The 18,451-nt window shown below is 51.9% G+C and overlaps 1 protein-coding gene across 1 annotated transcript in view; it reads left to right on the top strand.

Annotated features, from left to right (window-relative positions):
• Positions 1–1,353: 1,353 nt before the first annotated feature.
• Positions 1,354–18,451, top strand: part of MEGF6 (multiple EGF like domains 6) — a 37,489-nt gene continuing 20,391 nt past the window's right edge. The window contains exons 1-6 of the mRNA XM_066334589.1: positions 1,354–1,495; positions 7,516–7,638; positions 14,734–14,859; positions 15,654–15,776; positions 16,357–16,479; positions 18,037–18,174. Coding sequence (XP_066190686.1) covers positions 1,354–1,495; positions 7,516–7,638; positions 14,734–14,859; positions 15,654–15,776; positions 16,357–16,479; positions 18,037–18,174 — 775 coding nt within the window. The remainder of the gene's footprint in view (positions 1,496–7,515; positions 7,639–14,733; positions 14,860–15,653; positions 15,777–16,356; positions 16,480–18,036; positions 18,175–18,451) is intronic.

The raw sequence follows: 18,451 nt of genomic DNA, 5'->3' as shown, positions 1-18,451 counted from the left end.
AATGAAAAAGGTAAAATAAAATTCTCCGCCTTGCAGGAAACGGGAATGAGCATTATGGTTTTCTTTGGAGCAGCCACGGTGGCTGTTCCTCATTTCAGCTTAAATTTGGTGATTAAGGTTTACTTTTTGTCGTTATTTTAAGAACAGCCCGGCCCAGATTTGGTGTCGGGCGCTGTTTCAGCAGCCGGCGTTGTTTTGGGGGGAGTGCGATGGTAACGAGGCACTTCCACAGCGAATCGCTCCGTGTTTGGGGTCACCCCGGAGTCCCCCACAGCCGCTGGGTGCTCCAGGGGGAGATTCTGGTCACCCCTGCCCGCCTCCCCTTCCCCCTCAGCCTGGCTAGGGACAAACCTGCGGGGTTATTTCAGGGCGGAGGATCAGCCCGAGCCCCGGGCCCGGACCCGCCGTGGGGCCGGAGGGTCGCGTTGCTCCACGCGTGGGCTGTGGGGGCAGCTCCGGCGCCGGGCAGCACCTCGGTGTGTCCGACAGCACCTCGGTGTGTCCGGCGGCACCCCGGTCTGTTCACAGCACCTCGGTGTGTCCGACAGCACCTCGGTCTGTTCACAGCACCCCGGTCTGTTCACAGCACCCCGGTGTGTCCGGCAGCACCCCGGTGTGTCCGACAGCACCTCGGTGTGTCCGACGGCACCCTGGTGTGTCCGGCAACACCTCGGTCTGTTCACAGCACCCTGTCTGTCCGACAGCACCTCGGTGTCTTCGGCAGCACCTCGCTGTGTCCGGCAGCACCCCGGTCTGTTCACAGCACCCCGGTGTGTCCGACAGCACCTCGCTGTGTCCGACAGCACCTCGGTGTCTCCGGCAGCACCTCGCTGTGTCCGGCAGCACCCCAGTGTGTTCACAGCTCCTCGGTGTGTCCGGCAGCACCCCGGTCTATTCACAGCACCCCGGTCTGTTCACAGCACCCCTGTCTGTCCGGCAGCACCCCGGTGTGTTCACAGCACCCCGGGCGCTCCTCCCGCCCGTCCCGGGGATGCTCCGCGGTGCCGGGGCTCCGGGGCCGGCGGTACCTGCGGAGGGCGGAGCGGGACCGCCCCCACGGCTGAGCCGCCCCGCACCGCCCCGCGCATCCCTCTGCTCCGGCGCGTCCCTGCCCCGTCCCGTTCCAGACCCGTTCTGTCCCGTTCCAGACCCGTTCTGACCCGCTGCCGTCCGCATTCTGTCTGAGCTCCGTCCCCGCTCTGTCCCCGCTCCATCCCCGTTCCGTGCTGCTCCGTCCCCGCTCCATCCCGGCTCATTCCGCGCTCCATCCCCGCTCCGTGCTGCTCCGTCCCGGCTCGTTCCCCACTCCATCCGAGCTCCGTCCCCGCTCCGTCCCCGCTCCGTGCCGCGGTCATGGGCCGGCCCTGGGCGCTGCTGTGGTGCCTGGGCTGTCTGGGCGGCATCCCGGGCTCCTCCGGCGAGCACTACCGCTACCTGTGGAGGAGCTGCTACCCCTGCTACCTGGGGCGAGCGGGGTACCCCGACCTGCGGCCAGGTACGTGGGGACCAGGTGGCCTGGGAAGGTTCCTTCAGAACCAGGTTCTTGAAGCCAGGCTCCCTGCACGGCTCTGCCTTGAGGGGTTTGTCCTCAGATCCCTCAGCTGCCGGGTGGAGGTCCCTGGCTGGCGGCCACCCAAGTGACAGGCTGGTGACCTGACTTTATATACTGTGTATGTGCCTGTGCTTTCTATTATTATATTTATTTTTACATTATTATTGTTGTTATTATTGTTATTCAGTGCATTTCTTACTCTGAAAAATCAGTTCTTGGCAGAGGGGGAGAGAAACAGGAGTTTCTTCACATCTGTTGCTGTCCAGCTGGGTTAAAGACAGCTCCTGTGCCACATTCCTTAAAAAGCCAAATGCATGCATTTTGCTAGGGTATGGAGTAGCTTCTTTTTCCCCTCAGCTCCGAAGGATCTCGCCCCAGTCCAGGGCAAAAAAAAGTGAAATTTGATACGTTTTTAACATGAAAAAATGGTGCCTTCAGTGAGGCTGTGGGTTTGCTGGGGCTGTGTGAGTGTTCTCAGCAGAGTCTCACAGAGGACAGGGCTCGGTGTCACTCGGGGTTGGGTTTTGTGCAAAGGGAATCCTCTGGCAGCAGCGGCCGGAGCCGGGAGCTGGGCACGGCTGGGGGATGTGGGCAGAGGAGCCACGTCAAGGATCACTGCACTGGAACATTCAGCCTCAGTGTCCTTTGGAAGCCAATTCCCAGCCTGCTGCAGCGTGGGAAGAGCCTGGCCAGACTTCCCATGGAGCAGGTGGAGGGGATGGAGCCCTTGGTGCTCCCATTGCACGTGGCTTTTGTGGGGTGGGAGATGGGGACATGGAGCCAGGTGTGAGTTCTGCCTCTGCACCCCTCCTTCCTTCCCTGTGTGTGTGCTCAGCTGCCTCCACGGCAGGAAAAGCTTCTGGAGATTTAGGAAATAATAGAGAATATGTGAAGGTCATTAAAGACTTGGGATGCTTGGGCGTAATGTAGACATCAAGGAATGCATTATCTCATCCTGAGATAATGCTAATAAATAAATGCCCCAAGCAGTCGGTTAAAAAAGTGATATCAGAATAGCTGTGAGATGTGCCAGACCTTCGGGAAGGGGAGAGTCACTGCTTTGTTATTTATAGATCAGATGTTTGTCTCAAACTCAGACTGTGTTTGCTGTCCTCATCCAACTGTGTTGGCTCAAAGGAACTCTCCAAGACAAGCTCCTGAGATCCAGCTTTGTGCTGGATCCAACCTTCCCTTCCCTAATGCAGATTTCATCAGACCCTGATCCTGCTCCTCTCAGCTCCAAGGACAGGTAGCTCTGTGTGCTGGGCTTTATCCTTGGTGTGAGGCAGCTCTGAGGCTGCACAGCTGAGGGGTTTTCTCACCTTTATCCATCTCGTGACCCATCCTGAACCGGTATCCCTGTGGGTTTGGTTATTTTGGTTAATTTTTCCTCCAAGCTTCTTTTTTGGCAGGTAAGAGGAGTTCTCTTGGTGTGCTTTTAGGCTCCCAGTTGTTGTCTTGGTGTGATTTTCAGGGTCTGTGTGCTGGTTCCCGTGCAGTCCCCACAGCTGTGTCCCCTCAGCAGCAGCAGCTGTGGCACAAGGCTCCGCTGTGCGCGTGTCACCGGCGGCTTTGTGTGTGACAGGAGAGTGAGGAGGGGCTCTGTGCAGTAACAGTGTGGCTTTCACTGAGGTCTGGGGTGCCTTGATGTGCCCCCTGTGTACAGACAGGGCTCTGCTGGGTCCTGGTGTCAGGGCAATGGCTGATGGCAGTGCTGGGTGTTGTGTCCTGACACAGCCGCCCTCACAGGAGGAGCTTTGTGCTCTGCTGGGGACTCACAATCCATCATCACGGTGATGTGGACCTGGTGCTGTGATACCCTCTCAGTGAACCTCTGAAGCAGCCAGAAACCAGCAGAGCTGTTGTTTGATCGTTTTCCATTAGCTCCTTCAATGGTGACTTGCATTCCCATCCGGGGGTCCATTCCCAGATCCGTGTCTGGGAATCCATTGGCTTCCACGGCATGGCGCAGGGATGTCTTTCACTCAGACTGACAGCCTGCACAGGGAATGGGGTAAAACAGTGATGAAAGAAGGTTGGAGAGGATGAGAGCAGCAGCAAGTCCAGAGCAAGTCCAGGTGCTTGTTGCTGCGTGCACCTCTGCTCCACACTGCGTAATTCCTAATTACAGCCCCATCCCGAGGCAGACAGGGGAGCACAAGTGGGAGCTGGGCGACTCTCCCAGCCCTGGTGCTCCAGGGCAGGAAAAGGTGAGCTGAGGACAAAGCCAGGGACTGAGGCAAAGCAGTGTTTTCACTCCATCAGATTGTTCTGAAGCCGATGCATCCATTTGTGTGGTGCCTTTGGAATCTGCTGCTGAGGATGGCTCAGGTGGTGGGGAAAGCTCTGGGCATCTCTCCCCTGCAGTGGAAGGAATACTGGCCTCAATAACTCCCTGCAGCTCTTTAAGTGCTTTCAGGGCTTTCTCAAATGCCTGGTTTAGGATGAGGTGAAATCTGAGGGTGTGGAGGTGCACTGACTGCCCCAAATATCCTTTTCCTTCACTCCAGTGAGTCAATCACCTTCCCAGCAGTCCTTCCTCAACCTAGAGGAGGAAAAAACTTCCAGGGAAGCAGAGAGAGGATGAAGCTTTGTCCTCTCTCATTTCCTCCTTGCACTGTTGGACCTTGCCATGGCTGTTTTGTCTGCACACAGGGAGTGTGGAATAACAGGGCATCCGAATTCCTCAGGTTATTCATGTTGGCACTGTGTGACGTATGCAGGAAATTAGATAATGCAGAGGGTTTTTTCACTCTAATCTGTGTCCATAGTGTGGGATGGCTGTGCTCCCCTGCCCAGGAGGAGAGACTGTTGGGTTCTCTCCATCCAGTCTTTTTACTTCTTGAAATTGCTGAATTATCTTCAACAAACTGGTACTGGAAAGATAAAGTCATTAAATCCCACACATGCTCATCTCGATGGATTTTAATTAACCTTTTCCCTGCAGCCTTGCTCTGTAATCCAGGCTAATTGCTGCAGGGATTAAAGCCTGGCACTGCTGCTTGGCCAGGCAGAGCGAAGTGTTCCTCCTGCCTGTGCTTCCAGCTGGGATCCATCGCCTCCTCCTCAGCCCTGCAAGGAGATAAACTGCCTCTGTACCGAATATTTAAAGCTTTGCAGAGCTGCTGTTGCCACTTTCTTCCCCCTGACATGTAGCTCTTGTTGGAGATAAATCAGTATTCCTTCTGGAAGGACCTGTGTGTGTTCAGGGAGCTCAGCCAGCCAAAGCCATCTCCTGGCTCTGTGCCCCTTTTTTTTGATTTTGTGTTCAACTTCCTGATGTTTGATTTCTCTGTTACCTGTGTTAGTCCATGTAGGTGCCTGAGGTTTCAGGGATTGTTTCTGCTCAGGGAAGAGACTGGGATGAGCCTTCCTTGCAGAAGAACTCCAGTTTCTTTACACAGCAGAGAGATTTTCCTGCCCAGTGATCCAAACCTCACTCCCCAGCCCTTGCTGTGTTGGGTTCCTGCCTCAGTTGGCTTTTCCTGGTACCCACTGCCCTGTGCATGCGGAGCAGGGCTTGGCAAACTCCATCCTGGCACGGCTCTGGCTTGCTCAGAGTCAGCTGAAGAGCAGCCTGTATGCTTCTCATTTTCTCTCCTTTGGTATTATTAATTTCAACCAGATTTTGTCAGCTCTCCAGTAGGAAAATAACCCCGCCGTGCCACGAACCGCAGCTCGCTCCGTGTCACGTAGGGCTCTGGGTCCTGCTGCCAGCACCTGCACCAGGGGCAACGTGACCCTTCACAGAACTGCTCCTCCTGGCCCTGGGGGTATCCCCTGCTTCTTCCCATCCCCTATCCCCTGTTCCCTATTCCCTATCCCCTGTCCCCTGCTGCCTCCCTCCCTGCTGAGCCTTGGGCACACCTGGAGATGCTGCTGCTGCCAGGGTTGGCTGGTGGATCTGCCTCCTCACTGCCCGTGGGGAGAGTTTTATTTTGGTCACATCGTTGTGCAGGATGCCCCAAAATCTCTCTGGTATTGCAGAGGAGATCAGGGAGGCTCCAGAAAGGGGTGGGTTATGTGGTACTGGTGGCAGGGAAGGTGGTGGGTGATTCTACGGCCACGGCACGAGGAAGGACTGGCCGCTCTCCCAAGCCAGGAGGGGGCTGGGATGGGGACAAGCCCTCTGGAATCACGGAGATTTAGAGGGTGAAAAGTACAAAAGGGGAAGAGGAGACACGGAGAGAGGAGATGTAAAATTACTGAGTGTGAGTAATGGGGTGAAAGCAAGAAGTTTACTCAACACATCACAAAGTTTCTTGGACAGTAAATTCTCTATGGTTTCAGATTAGAGTTGAAGGGAAGCAGTGGAATAGTCATTTAAATTCAGACCAAAAAACTTTATTATGCTACATAAAACCTTCCCAAACCCCAGTTTTCCTGTTCTGGAGCTGAATAGAGCCAGTTCTGTATATTAATAGCTAATCCTGTCCACAGAGATGAGTGGGGAGTGCCTCAGGGGCTCTAGGGCTCTGCAGTATCCCAGTGTGTACAGAGGAAAATGATTTAATCAGAATTGGGTTGCTTTGACCAGCATCTCAGACTCATGCCATCACATTTTTCCCCTTGAAAAGCCACTTTGGCTTTGGCTCACTCTTCAGAGAGCATCACTCCAAGCTTATGTTTCACCTCAAAAATCTATTAATTTTCCTTTCTTTAAGTATGAAATGTCTTGGAAAAAAACAGGAAGAAAATAGCAAACCTCCTAAAAGACCCAGTCCACTGAATAAAGCAAAGGGCTGGCATTACAGAAATGAGCATTTTGCTGGGCTGATGGAGACCACAGCTGCAGTGGGAGCTCTGCAGGAGAAGCCCAGCATGGGACAGTGCAGCAGGACACCCAAGACAAGGTTGGGGCTTCCCTGCGTATCACTGGGACAGGAAGAGTTTTTATGACCTCTGAGCTTTAGGTTTTAACGTTTTAAGCCTGGGTAATTTTGCATTATCACCGCAGAGCTCAGAAACACCGACTCAAACAGGCGTCACCTTCCCCACTTCTCTTCCCTCTCCATCCCTGATCCCGGACCTTCCCTTGCTGCTGGCTGATTTTTCTTGGCAATTAATGTGATGAACGTAGAATTTGGCACAGCCAGGGCTGTGTTGCTCCTTTTTTGGTGTGTGTGTGCCCTTTGCCTGCCCAGCAGAGCTGGGTTGGGGCGCGGGGCTGGGCACGTTCCTGCACTTCTGGCGTGCAAGGACACGGCCAGGTCCCCGCCCTGCCGTGATTCACTCAGGAAATGTTTCTTTATCTTCTTAGTAACAGTCGTGGATGGGACGGAGATGGGAACTCTAAACTCAGCTCAGGGCAGTCGTAGCTGGGAGGGGCGTGGGTGAGCTGGAGGTGCAGAAAGTGCAAACAGAAACACGAAGAGACCCAAAGTTTTTGCTGAAGTTTTGCTGAAGTTTTTCTCTCTATGGGGAAGGGAATGGTTGGTTGGGTGCTTTGCTGTTGGTGTGGGTGGAATCTGGTTGCCCCTCTCTGATCCTTTCCAGTCTGTAAGGTTGTGTAGCTGCACACCTGTGCATCCCCACAAATGGCAGGAATTAAGGAACTGTGCAGCTCTGTCCACATCATCTCCGTGTTTCTGGTTATGGCACAGGAAGGAATCTGCCTCAGAAACTTAAAATTTCCTTTGACAAGCATGGAGTGTAAAATATGAATTAATCCATTATATTGGAGTCAGTGGCCACGGTGGCCATTGATCAGGTGATCAGATGAGGATGGTTTGTGCTGACTGACAAATGAAATTGGGTTTTTGTGGTTGTTGGCCACCAGGTTTGTCCCTGGAATTTCACAAGTAGCTTGACTGACGGAACATAACAAAATGGCCAGTCTTGTTCCCTTTGCATTCATTCCTCAGATCCAGAGTTGGGCAAGAGAGGGTAAATATTCCTGAGCTCAGACACCTTCCTGTCCACTCCCCTGAGTTTTTGGCCACTTCTCCCTTGTTTTTTTGCAGATGTTGATGAGTGCCAGGTGCACAACGGGGGCTGCCAGCACCGGTGTGTGAACACCCTGGGCTCCTACTACTGCGAGTGCCGGCCTGGATTCCGCCTGCACACGGACGGCAGGACCTGCCTCGGTAAGGCTCCCCCAAAAATTCCTTGGAAATTTCCTCTCTTGTTCTCTGCAGCCCTTCTCCTGCCAGTAAATCCATGGCAGTGTACAGAAAGCCTTGATTTCCTCGCTCCCACCCATCCTCTGTGCCTGGAATATGAAATGATGCTGGTGGGATGTGTGTTGCTCTTGTCCCTGTGTCTTCCTTCACGGTTTCTGTCCCTGGGTTTAAAACATTTGGTGTTCTTCCATATGGTTACCTACAACTGGGGCTGCTTTGCTGTCCCTGAGTTTATTCTGGTTCAGGAGAAGTAACTCCCAAGTGCTTTGGTGCCTCTGCTTTTGATTCAGGATAAATCAGATATGGCATTCTCACAACAGATACATAAATAAAATTATGAGAAATTTCAAGTCAGGCTTCGTTTTGAGGTCAGTATTTCCCCAGCCCGTGCTGTGGGCAGCAGATGTGACAGACAAGTGACAATGAACGTGGCTGTGTGGGGAACTGTGGTCATAATAATCCAAAACCTTCTCTGGGATGCTGGTCCTGCATCCTCTTGCATGGTGCTGGTCCAGACATCACCATCCAGGCACCAAGTTTGCCCTGCAGCTGATTTTGGGGCCAGTTCTTTGAAATGTTGTTGTCTTCTGCCCCAAACTGGAGGCTCAGAGTGGAACTCAGAGTGTTCCTCCAGCATTTGTGGCTGTTTTAATTAAACCACTTCTCCCCCCGAGCTCCATTTGACATATTTTTCCATTATTTGAGGGATATTTTCATGCAAGTGGAAAGAATTCCCGGGTGATGGTGTTTGCAGAGACCAATTGCTGGGTTTTCTCGGAACACATTCATACTCCAGAGTCTGCTGTGTGAGCCTGTGTATTCCAGTTAGGAATGGTGACATGAACAGAGACAACCCATCCAGGGAAGCTGTACCCACTGTGCCCAGTTCTGCAGTGATGCACATCTGGCCACAGCTGGCTCCAGTACATAATGACACTCTAACAAGTCAGATTTAAGGTCCCCAAGCACCCCATATTTCACTGGAAAAATCCATGGGGAAAAGGATGGCAAATAAAGGACAAAGCCAAGCCTGGCAGCCCGCTGCTGCTCCAGCACTGAACTCCAACACTCGTGTCGGGGTGATGTGCTGCTGCTGCTCACATGTAAGTGTGCTGTGGTCTGTCATCTCCTAATTTTCTCTGGAATATGTTGCTCCCTTTCTTGTGGTGTGCAGTGATTCCCGCAGCCGCCTGCGCCTCGCGGAATAAAACGTGGGATGGGCTGATGTCGGGAATTCTCGGCAGCACCAGCCCCAGAAGGTGGGACAGTTTTCAGAGAAAGCATGAAATGGATCACTCTAGGGAGGGATCTCTTCTTTAAGAGGAATTTCTGTCATGTTCTTTCATTCTCCCTGCTGGTGTAGCTGAGCATTCCTGCAGGATCCAGGCAGGGCTGCCCCGCTCCTGCTGCCCCTGCCCAGTGCTGAAAATCTGCTTTGCATTAAACTTGTGAGCAAGTATTGGCCATAATGTGCAGTGCTGGAATTCGTCTGCCAAAAGTGAGGGGTCTCTGTTCATGAAATCTGATCCATAGGAGAGAGTGGGGCAGTTCCTGAAGCTCCGGGGAGAGGAGGCTGCAGGATCTGCAGTGAGTTTGTGGTGCTGGAACCCCTGGGATCCAGAGCACCCGGGAAAGCAAAGCAGACCAGGCAGGGCAGATAAAAACCTCTTACTGCATAATTATCTAATACTGTTTCTAAAATATCAACAGAGCAGGATCTGAGGTGGGGCTTTTTCATTTCAGGGCTGGTGGCTTTTTCTCTTTACACCTTTGTGCCTGTCCATGTGTATATGTCACACCTTCACAGGGCTCCGTACTAACCCATCACATAAGATGTGAGGAAGGATGGAATGTCTTTTCCTTACAAAAGCTCAGAGGTGATTTCTGTGCTGGTGTTTGTGGCTGTCCTGTTGTACCCACAGGCACCAGGTTGCCCTGTGGGCCATTCTGAGGGATTTGGGGTAACTGCTCAAAGCTCTTTTTCTCTTCAAGCTGGGATCTCCTCTCATTTTCTGTAGAGATTCCATGCTGTCAAAACACAAAATATTGCCACTAGATTTAGGGAATAGGCCAGGAATGAAGGGAACAGGAGACAGTGAGCATCCATCTGTCCATCCATCCATCCATTCATCCATCCATCCATCCATCCATCCATCCATCCATCCATCCATCCATCCATCCATCCATCCATCCCTTGTCCTGCTCAGGGAAGCTTGCAGCTCCATGCTGGGACAAGCACAAATTTGGGCTGTAGGAAGCTCCTGACAGCCCACAAGAGTGTTTTGGAGACAGAAGGAGGCCTTTGCAGTCAAGTTTCTAGTTCGGGGCTGTCAAATCACGGATCTAATTTTTAAATGCTTTCTGGTCCCCACAGACCCCACAAAGGTTCGGATGATGGATCAGCAGTGCTGAGCTGGAGCTCCAGAATTCCCCCACAATGTGCTGGAGTGGCCCAGGCAGCTTTCCAGGGTTGGCTGGTACCTGGGGCTGTGACACAGGAGAGCACAAAAATGCCTTTAAACCCCTCCCTGTGTCCAGCTCTCAGCCACTGCTGGAGCTCTGCAGCTCCATTGTGCAGGATCCTTTTTGTTGTGTCTTTATTCAAATCTCTGCAGAGAGAGAGAGAGAGAGAAAAGGAGCAGCCACTTCCATTGCGAGTGAAAGAGAACAAAGAGAGGCCTTGGGCGTCCTGAAATCACCTCTTTCTTTATCAGAACCACATGGGCAGGAGGCAGGAAGTTGACATCTCCAGGTCCTTCTCCACTGTTTCAGCAGAGGGATGCAGGCCAGGCAGAGGGCTTTAATGGGAGCCAATTGCTTTTGTTGGCCTGAGGAGCGCAGAGATGGTCTGGATTAACACACAACATGTTTCTGGAAGTTGTCTGAGGTTAGGATAAATCAGTTTGGGATTACATGATGGATCTCTAGTTATATTAGGAGAACTTCAGATGAAGGGATCTCGGCACTAGGGGTGATATCATGGACAGAAGGACCATGCCAGGAGGTTTGTGTGGGCTTGAACTGTGTGTGCAGGGAGTCAGCGACCACGTGTGCTCGGTGAGGCTTTTCATTTTGCAGACAACTCTCACATTTTAGGGAATTTGACCTTTTCTTTGCCCAGTCACACATTTTTCAGCCTTTTCTTAGAATTGATGGTGTTTGTGTGATGCTGCAGAAGGAACATCCTGCTCAGTTCTGGTTACAGCTGTTCACAGTCACTCTTAGGGTATCAACTCGCTGCTTCTGGTGGCAAATCACTTGGATCTGAAGGAAAGGTGAGAGAGAGGAAAAAGAAGTGAGAAAAGAGAGGAAAATTCGGAAGAGCAGCTGGAGGGTGCAGAGATCAGGTATTAAATCAACTCCTGGGTTAGGCTGCTGCTGCACAGATCCACTTCCCGGGTGTAGTCAGCAGCAAAAACCTCCTTTCCATCCCTCTTTATCCATTTCCCAGGCCTGAGAGGGTCAGAATCTGGGAGCAGCATCTTCCAGCAGCACTGCTTTCCCCTCAGACAGCGGGGCTGGAAGGAACCTCCCTCTCGCAGACACTGAACTATCATCTGTGGAAAATCTGTCTGAGCTGTAATTACAACAATCTGTGTGATGTGCGGGATGACACTGGGCTTGGCAGCCTTGTCACAGAAATGTTAAGCTCGGCAAAGCATCTGGGAATGGAAATATTTTTAGAGTGGTTCTGTAAACAGAATAAAAACCCTGAGCAGTAATTAAAAAAAGGCCAGCAGCGAGGTCTGCTGGCTGTGACTCTGTGAGGAGCCAGCTAAGGAGACCCAGCCTCACATGGGCTCTCTCTCCTGAAATCTTGCATGGAAGAATCCAGACTTCTGATCTTTTTCAGTTGTCTTGTAGGAGGTTGCAAGAAGGCTGTTATTTAGACTTCAAATTCATCCCAATAACTGCATCCTGGGAGGTTATTTTAGACATAAGATGCATTGGCTTGTTCCATGTTGGCCCAGTGCTTTTCCCAGATGAAGGAATGTTTTGGCAGGCATCAGCATTGTTCGACTTCTTTTCTTTTTTAATTTAAAAAAAAAAAAGCTTGCCAACAAGCACATTATTTATGAATGCTATTTTTGAATATATGTTATTAAACACTTAAATATATTGGAATATTTTTAAATGACCACCCATCACTGCTAGAGCCTGAGTAGTGTAACTCTGACCCAGAGCTTTTCAGGAACGTTGAGTATTTCTGTTTTTTCCTTCCAAATGGATTAAAGGAAACAATGCCAGCACAACTAACATAAACCCCAAGTTCTTGCTCCAGCCTTATGTTTTGTATGGCAAAAACTTGACCCTGTCAAGCTGCTTTTATTCCCCCAAATGTTATTTATCTAATTAGAGGCATAAAATGAGAAGCTGAGTTTTTTTAACTTTTGGAATGAGAGGGATCCGCAGCTCTGAGTTAAAGCATTTTTCTTTGCAGGGGAATTGTGTGCAGGGAAAAAAAAAAAAGGAAAATGTATGATTTTTTTGCCTTTATTTTTGTCCTGAGCCAAATATTTGTTTTCACTAATGTACAAGAGCAAGGACCCAACTTGCCTTGGGATTCAGAGATGTGTTACAAGCAGGGACTTCGGCTGGCAGCTGCTTTCCAGGCTCTCCTGCTTCCAGAGCTCTGGAGGTTGTGGAGGGCACTGTGACCACCTGAAGGATCAGCCTGGGGAGAGATGGTTTTCATTAGAGGTATTTTTAGCTTTCCTATAAGATTCCTCTGAGCCAGCACATTAGTTTGTTCTGGAGTTTGAAAAACAGGTCAGAAATGTGTGCGACTGCTCTGCTTATGGGAGCCAGGGCTGGGTTGAGCCATGCTCCACCAGCCCAGTGGGCTGTGACACTTTGGTGGCTCCTACGAGACAGAACAAGGTTTAAAGGCCAATTTCCCAATTCTCATAAGGGACACCTCTCTCTTTGGAGAAGCTCAGTGCATGAGGAGTTGGATGGGTTAACTCAGGAGACATCCAATGCTCCAAGAGGGGACTTGGATGGCTTTGGAGGTGTGTCATTATCCCACAATGGCTTCCCTACAGAGTCCATGAATCCAGCTCCAGAAAGTCCTTCTCTATTTTGTTTCCTAGCTCAAATTCCTCCTGGATCTGAGGTTGATGGTCCTGGAGAGCTGCAGTAAAAACAAAACTTCTGACACATTCCCCTGGCTCCTCATGAGGTGCTCACATCCCAGTTAAACATCCCGCTCCTCTGCTGATGCTGCAGAGACATCCCAGATCACAGGAGGAGGAGGAGGAGGCTGTTCCCAGGCTGATTAATGATAGCAGGCTTGTGAGGAGTCCACGTGTTGGGTCACGGGGTCTGTTTTGTGCTGTAGCCCAGGCAGAACCTTCTGTTTCCTGCCTGTTGGGGATCCTCCAGGCTCCTTGCGCAAGGCCACACAGAAACGCTGTGACACAGCCAGGAACTCTGGTTTGGAAGCTCAATCCCCAGTCCTGCCTGCACTGAGGAGGAAATCAGAGCTCCTGCTGCTGTATCTCTGTATGCTCTGTCTGGGTGACACTGTTGGTCACAGCAGTGTCACAGCACAAGGACCCCACGTGCCCCAGGTTCCACACAGAAACCTCCTGGTCAGAGCCCTGAGCTGGGGGTTGTTACACCTGGTCCAGGTATGGACACACAGGATGCATTGAGTGTTCCCAGAACTGGCAGCACCTGCTGGGCTTTGTCCTGTGTGATCAGTGAATTCTGCACACCACAGAGCCAGAAACTCAGTTTTTTGTTACAGGAAAACCTGAATGTGCCTGAGCACAACTGCCTGAGCAGGAATGGCTTGAACCAGCTGTGCTACTGCACCTGCAGGGGCTGTCCTGGAACAAAAGGATGGGAATTTCAGCAATAGCACAGAAGCCTGGCTGCTGACACAGTGCCCTTTGGAGAGGGGGGATGCCTGGCAGGAAACCTGCTTCCCTCCTCTGTAGTGCTGGACAGGACCTGAACTGGCTCCCTGTGTCCTGGAATCACCTCCAGGGAGAGTGCTGGGGCCTCCTATGGTGGAGAAGAACCATTTTAGGTTCCTACCCAACACTGTTGAGCTGATCTTGCCCTGAAAGAACAGGCTGCCCACCTGGCATGGTGGTGGGTGGCCTCTCCTGCACTGCCCACAGGCTTTTGCAGCAACATCTCCCTTTTAACACCATCCTTGTTCATCAAGTTGGTCGTGAACTTGTCACTGAATGTGCTCCAGTCTTCAATTCTCACCAGCTTTAAGTGTGTGCAGTCCGCCCTGGTCCTGTGCAAGAGGTGCCCCTTCAGTCATGCAGGTGCCATCCTTTCAGTCGATAACTGCCTGAACATGAGCCAGCAGTGTGCCCTGGCAGCCAAGAAGGCCAGTGGCATCCTGGCCAGTATTAGGAATAGCGTGTCCAGCAGGAGCAGGGAGGTCATTCTTCCCTTGTACTCAGCACTGGTGAGGCCACACCTCGAGTGCTGTGTCCAGCTCTGGGATCTCAGTGTAGGATGGACACTGAGTGCTGTGTCCAGCTCTGGGATCTCAGTGTAGGATGGACGTTGAGTGCTGTGTCCAGTCCTGTCCCCTCAGTTTAGGAAGGACATTGAGACCCTTGAGCACGTCCAGAGGAGGCCACGAGGCTGGTGAGGGGCTGGAATACAAACCCTGTGAGGAACAGCTGAGGGAGCTGGGGCTGTTTATCCTGGAGAAAAGGAGACTCATAGGTGACCTCATCACTCTCTGCAACTCCCTGAAAGGTGCCTGTGCTCAGGTGGGGCTGGGCTCTTTCTCCAGGCAGCACTGACAGAACGAGAGGACACAGCCTCAAGCTGCACAAGGAAATACAGGCTGGATATCAGGAAAAAGGTTTTTACATAAAGGGTAATAAAGTATTGGAATGGTCTGCCCAGGAAGGTGGTGGATTCACCATCTCTGGACGTGTTTAAGAAAAGACTGGATGTGGCACTCGGTGCCATGGTTTAGTTGAGGTTAGGGTTAGGTTGGACTTGATGATCTCAGAGGTCTCTTCCAACCTAGTGATTCTGATTCTTTTGTGCCAAACCTTGCGTCCCTTTGCCTTGCAGCTCTGAACTCGTGTGCCCTGAACAACGGTGGCTGTGAGCACGACTGTGTGCAGGTGACCCTGGCCCAGCACCGCTGCCAGTGCTGGCACAACCACCAGCTGCACGAGGATGGCAAACGCTGCATCTGTGAGTCCCTGGGGCACGCCTGAGGGGCTGGGGAGCCACGGCTTCCAGCTGGGAGCTGCGGGGTGGGGATGCTCAGATGTCCAGCACATCAGACTGGGGGATTTCCAGTAAAAACTCTGTGTGTTTTGTTGTCATGGACATATCCTGTGGCTTATTCCAAGGGATGGGAAGAGCTGGAGGAGTGTAGCCAACAAAAATGAAGTTGGATGAAGCCACAGGCTGCCGTGGGTGTGGAGGGACAGCAGAGTGTGGCAGCAGGATGGGATCCTGTCCTTCTCTGGCTGACCTGCTGCAGGTTCAGGAGGGAGAGAAGCTGAAGGGGACAGAACACAAGGTTGTTCTCATTCATAGCAGTTGGCATTCAAAATGCAGGAAGGAGGGAAGTCCTGAGCTGTGAAGTTGCTATAGCAAAAGGAACAACTGAGATATTACAAATGCAGCTGTCAGTGGGGTTTGGAGCATCTGTCCCAGTCCTGGGGCAGGTCAGAGATTGGCAAACCTCTGGGTAAGAGCACTTGGAGCAAATTGCCAGCACTTGCTCTGTAATCTCTGCAGAGGGATGTGCCTGTGCCAAACTTCTGCTGGAAGGGTTTTACACAGCTTAATGCCAGCCTTTTGCAGGATCTCACACTGTGGAAATCCTCCCGAACGAGCAGAGCAGGGATTTTCTGCCTGATGCAGAACAGGCTTTCACAGACTGCAGGCTTTCCTGCTGCACTGTGCTATGCTCCCCCAGAGTGCCACAAGGGGCAGGATCTGTGTGGGATGACCCGGGCTCTCTGCTCTGCCTGCAGTGAGGAACCCGTGCTCTGACAGGAACGGGGGCTGCATGCACCGCTGCCACAGCCACCACGGCCGCGCCCGCTGCGAGTGCCACCCCGGCTACCAGCTGGCCCCCGATGGCAAGGCCTGCCAAGGTGAGTGCCCTGCAGAGCTCCCCCGGAGGAAAACCACCGTGTGTCATGGGCGAGGGAGTGCTCAGTGTGAACAGAATGGAGGGAAGCACGTGCTTTGCCTTGGTTGGCTCGGGTGGTGTCTATGCCCTGCTCGACAGACAACAGACAGCTGCTCCAGGAGGGGTTTAGACTGGACACTGGGGAGAAGTTCTTCCCTGCAAGAGTGATCAGGGATTGGAATGGGCTGTCCAAGGAGGTGGTGGAGTCAGTCTTTTGTTCCTTATTTGAGAATAAACGATGTGGCGCTGAGTGCCGTGGTCTGGTGACAAGGTAGTTTTAGATCATAGATGAGACTTGATTATCTCAAAGATCTTTTCCAACCTAATTGATTCTGTGATTCTGTGAATGCCCCACTGTCATGTGATCCAATCTCCTGGCAAGATTTACAAACTCTTAACTCTGTGTCCTTGTTGGTCTGGACCCCAATGAAGAGTTCAGGGTGCAAGAAACCAGTGCCGACCTCAAATATCATAACAACAGGCCCTTTGGAAGGATGTTTCAATTCCAGCCTACTTATCTTACGGCTTTCTCCCTCTCCCAGATGTCAACGAGTGCCTGACAGGGCTGGCCATGTGTGCACACCAGTGCCTCAACACCCGGGGCTCCTTCAAGTGCACCTGCAACCCGGGCTACGAGCTGGGGGCGGATGGCAAGCGATGCTACCGTGAGTACTGCGGGCTCAGCCCTGCCCAGCAGGACACAGCACACCTGGGCTGCTGCAGGCACGTGTTTGCCACTGCCCTCTGGGAATCCTCAGGGCCAAGCTGTGGCAATCTCTGCTGAAGGATTTCACAAGCGGTTTTGGGGCTGTTTACTCCCCCACCGAGATAAAAATCTTGGTCTGATCTTTAAAATCATCACAAAGCCACTTTAGCTGGTTAAGGCGATTGATTTGGAGCCATTTGGCTTCAAATAAGCCGAGTTCTGCTCTTGGGGACTCTGCTGGACAAGCTCAGTCAGCTGCAGATGTGTCACTGGAGGAACTGAGCCAGTGAAGGGATCACATCTGCTCCCATCAAGGCAAGAAATAAACTCTGTGATGCAAGAGCAAGCCCGGCTGTCCTCACAGCTTCATGCAACTGATGCACCCCAGCAGGACCAGGCTGAGCCAGAGCCACCAGCCCCTCACAGATGACAGCCACCGTGGCAGTCCCAGTGCTGGCAGCTGGTGTTACTGGGTGCCCTGCTGGAGCTTGGCAAGGGTATGAGAGCAAGGCTTTGCAGGCCATAAATGGGTCTTGAAAAGCATCAGACAGAGCAATTCTGGGCACCAGGGTGATGACATGAGATTTAAGATGCTAAGTATGTGCACAACTTTCTTCTCAGGGACCCAGGCAATCTCACACCATCACCACTGACATTGCCCTGGGGTCAGCAAAGCAGCCTTTCCACATGAAAGGTGTTTCTCCCTGCCCTTCCTAGCACTCTTCTTTAGAGCAAAACCCTGTTCGTGCTGCTTTAATAAGAAAAGGGGAGAGAGGGGTGACAGTCCTGCTGTGAAATCTGGAAAAAGTCTTCCACTGTGGCGCAGCTTTTGTTTTTGACAAGCACAGATCCATTGGGAAGCATCAAACTCTCTTTCTTTCATCCTCCTCGGGTCTGAATGCACGAAAAACTCAGTGTTCTTGAAGGCAGAAATTGTTTTCCTGAGGTTCAGGACTGAGTCAAAGCTCCATGAAACAAGTTCCTTTTAGTTTAAGAAAGCTTAATTAACTAGACAAGTTTACAGAAACCTTGCCAAGCTCGGATGATCTATGGCTGCAATTGATGTTTGTGCCGACCACTTTTGACATGTCAGGAGCTAACGATTCTCGCTGTAGGCATCTGGATGTTTCCCTACTTAGCTGTGTTCTGCTGCTCCCATTTCTCCCTGGCACCACAACAGCTCTGCTCTGAGGCTGAGCCAACTTTTGGTTGGCAGCACACGCTGCTGCTTGGCAGGAGTAGGAGCAGTTCCATCCGCAGCCTGTTCATCCCAGAGATTGTCCAGAGCCTGCTCCACGACCCCGTCCCTAAGAGGCTGCGTGGGATCCAGAGGTTTCTTTTTATACCCCATTTCCCAGCCCAGCAGTGGCCTCTGTGCTGAGCTATTTCCATCCTTTCCCACTGCAGATCCCCCTCTCCAGCAGGGATGCAGTGCCAGGAGCTGGTGGGGGCAGGCAGGGGCCAGCGGTGAGTGCAGATGTGTCCCACAGGATCCTAACCAACCTGCCTTTTCCAGGGATAGAGATGGAGATTGTGAATAGCTGTGAAGCCAACAACGGGGGCTGTTCCCACGTGTGCCACCACAGCAGCTCTGGCCCAGTCTGCACCTGTAACTTTGGCTTTCGGCTGGAGGAGGACCAGAAGTCGTGCACTGGTAAGGAGCAGGAAAAGGCCAGACCTTCATTTCCAAGCACATCCCACGTAATGGTGAGGATCCCTCTTGGGATCTTAGGTCAGGATCCCTCTTGGCTACTGTGTGCATGCACTTCAAACAGGCTAAAGAGGATAGAAATTGATGGAAAGTGAGAGTAGGTGAAATATTGCTCTGCTCAAACATATCCCCAAACTTTCCTCAAGACAGCACCTATAACTTGGACAGTAAATTATGATTTCCAAACTAATTAGTTTTTCCTGGATGAAGCTGCCCTAAG

The sequence above is a fragment of the Sylvia atricapilla genome, chromosome 22 (genome assembly GCF_009819655.1).
Source record: "Sylvia atricapilla isolate bSylAtr1 chromosome 22, bSylAtr1.pri, whole genome shotgun sequence".
Taxonomy (NCBI): Eukaryota; Metazoa; Chordata; class Aves; order Passeriformes; family Sylviidae; genus Sylvia; species Sylvia atricapilla.
The sequence above is the reverse complement of the archived record's forward strand: the minus strand, read 5'-3'. Positions and strand labels throughout refer to the sequence as shown.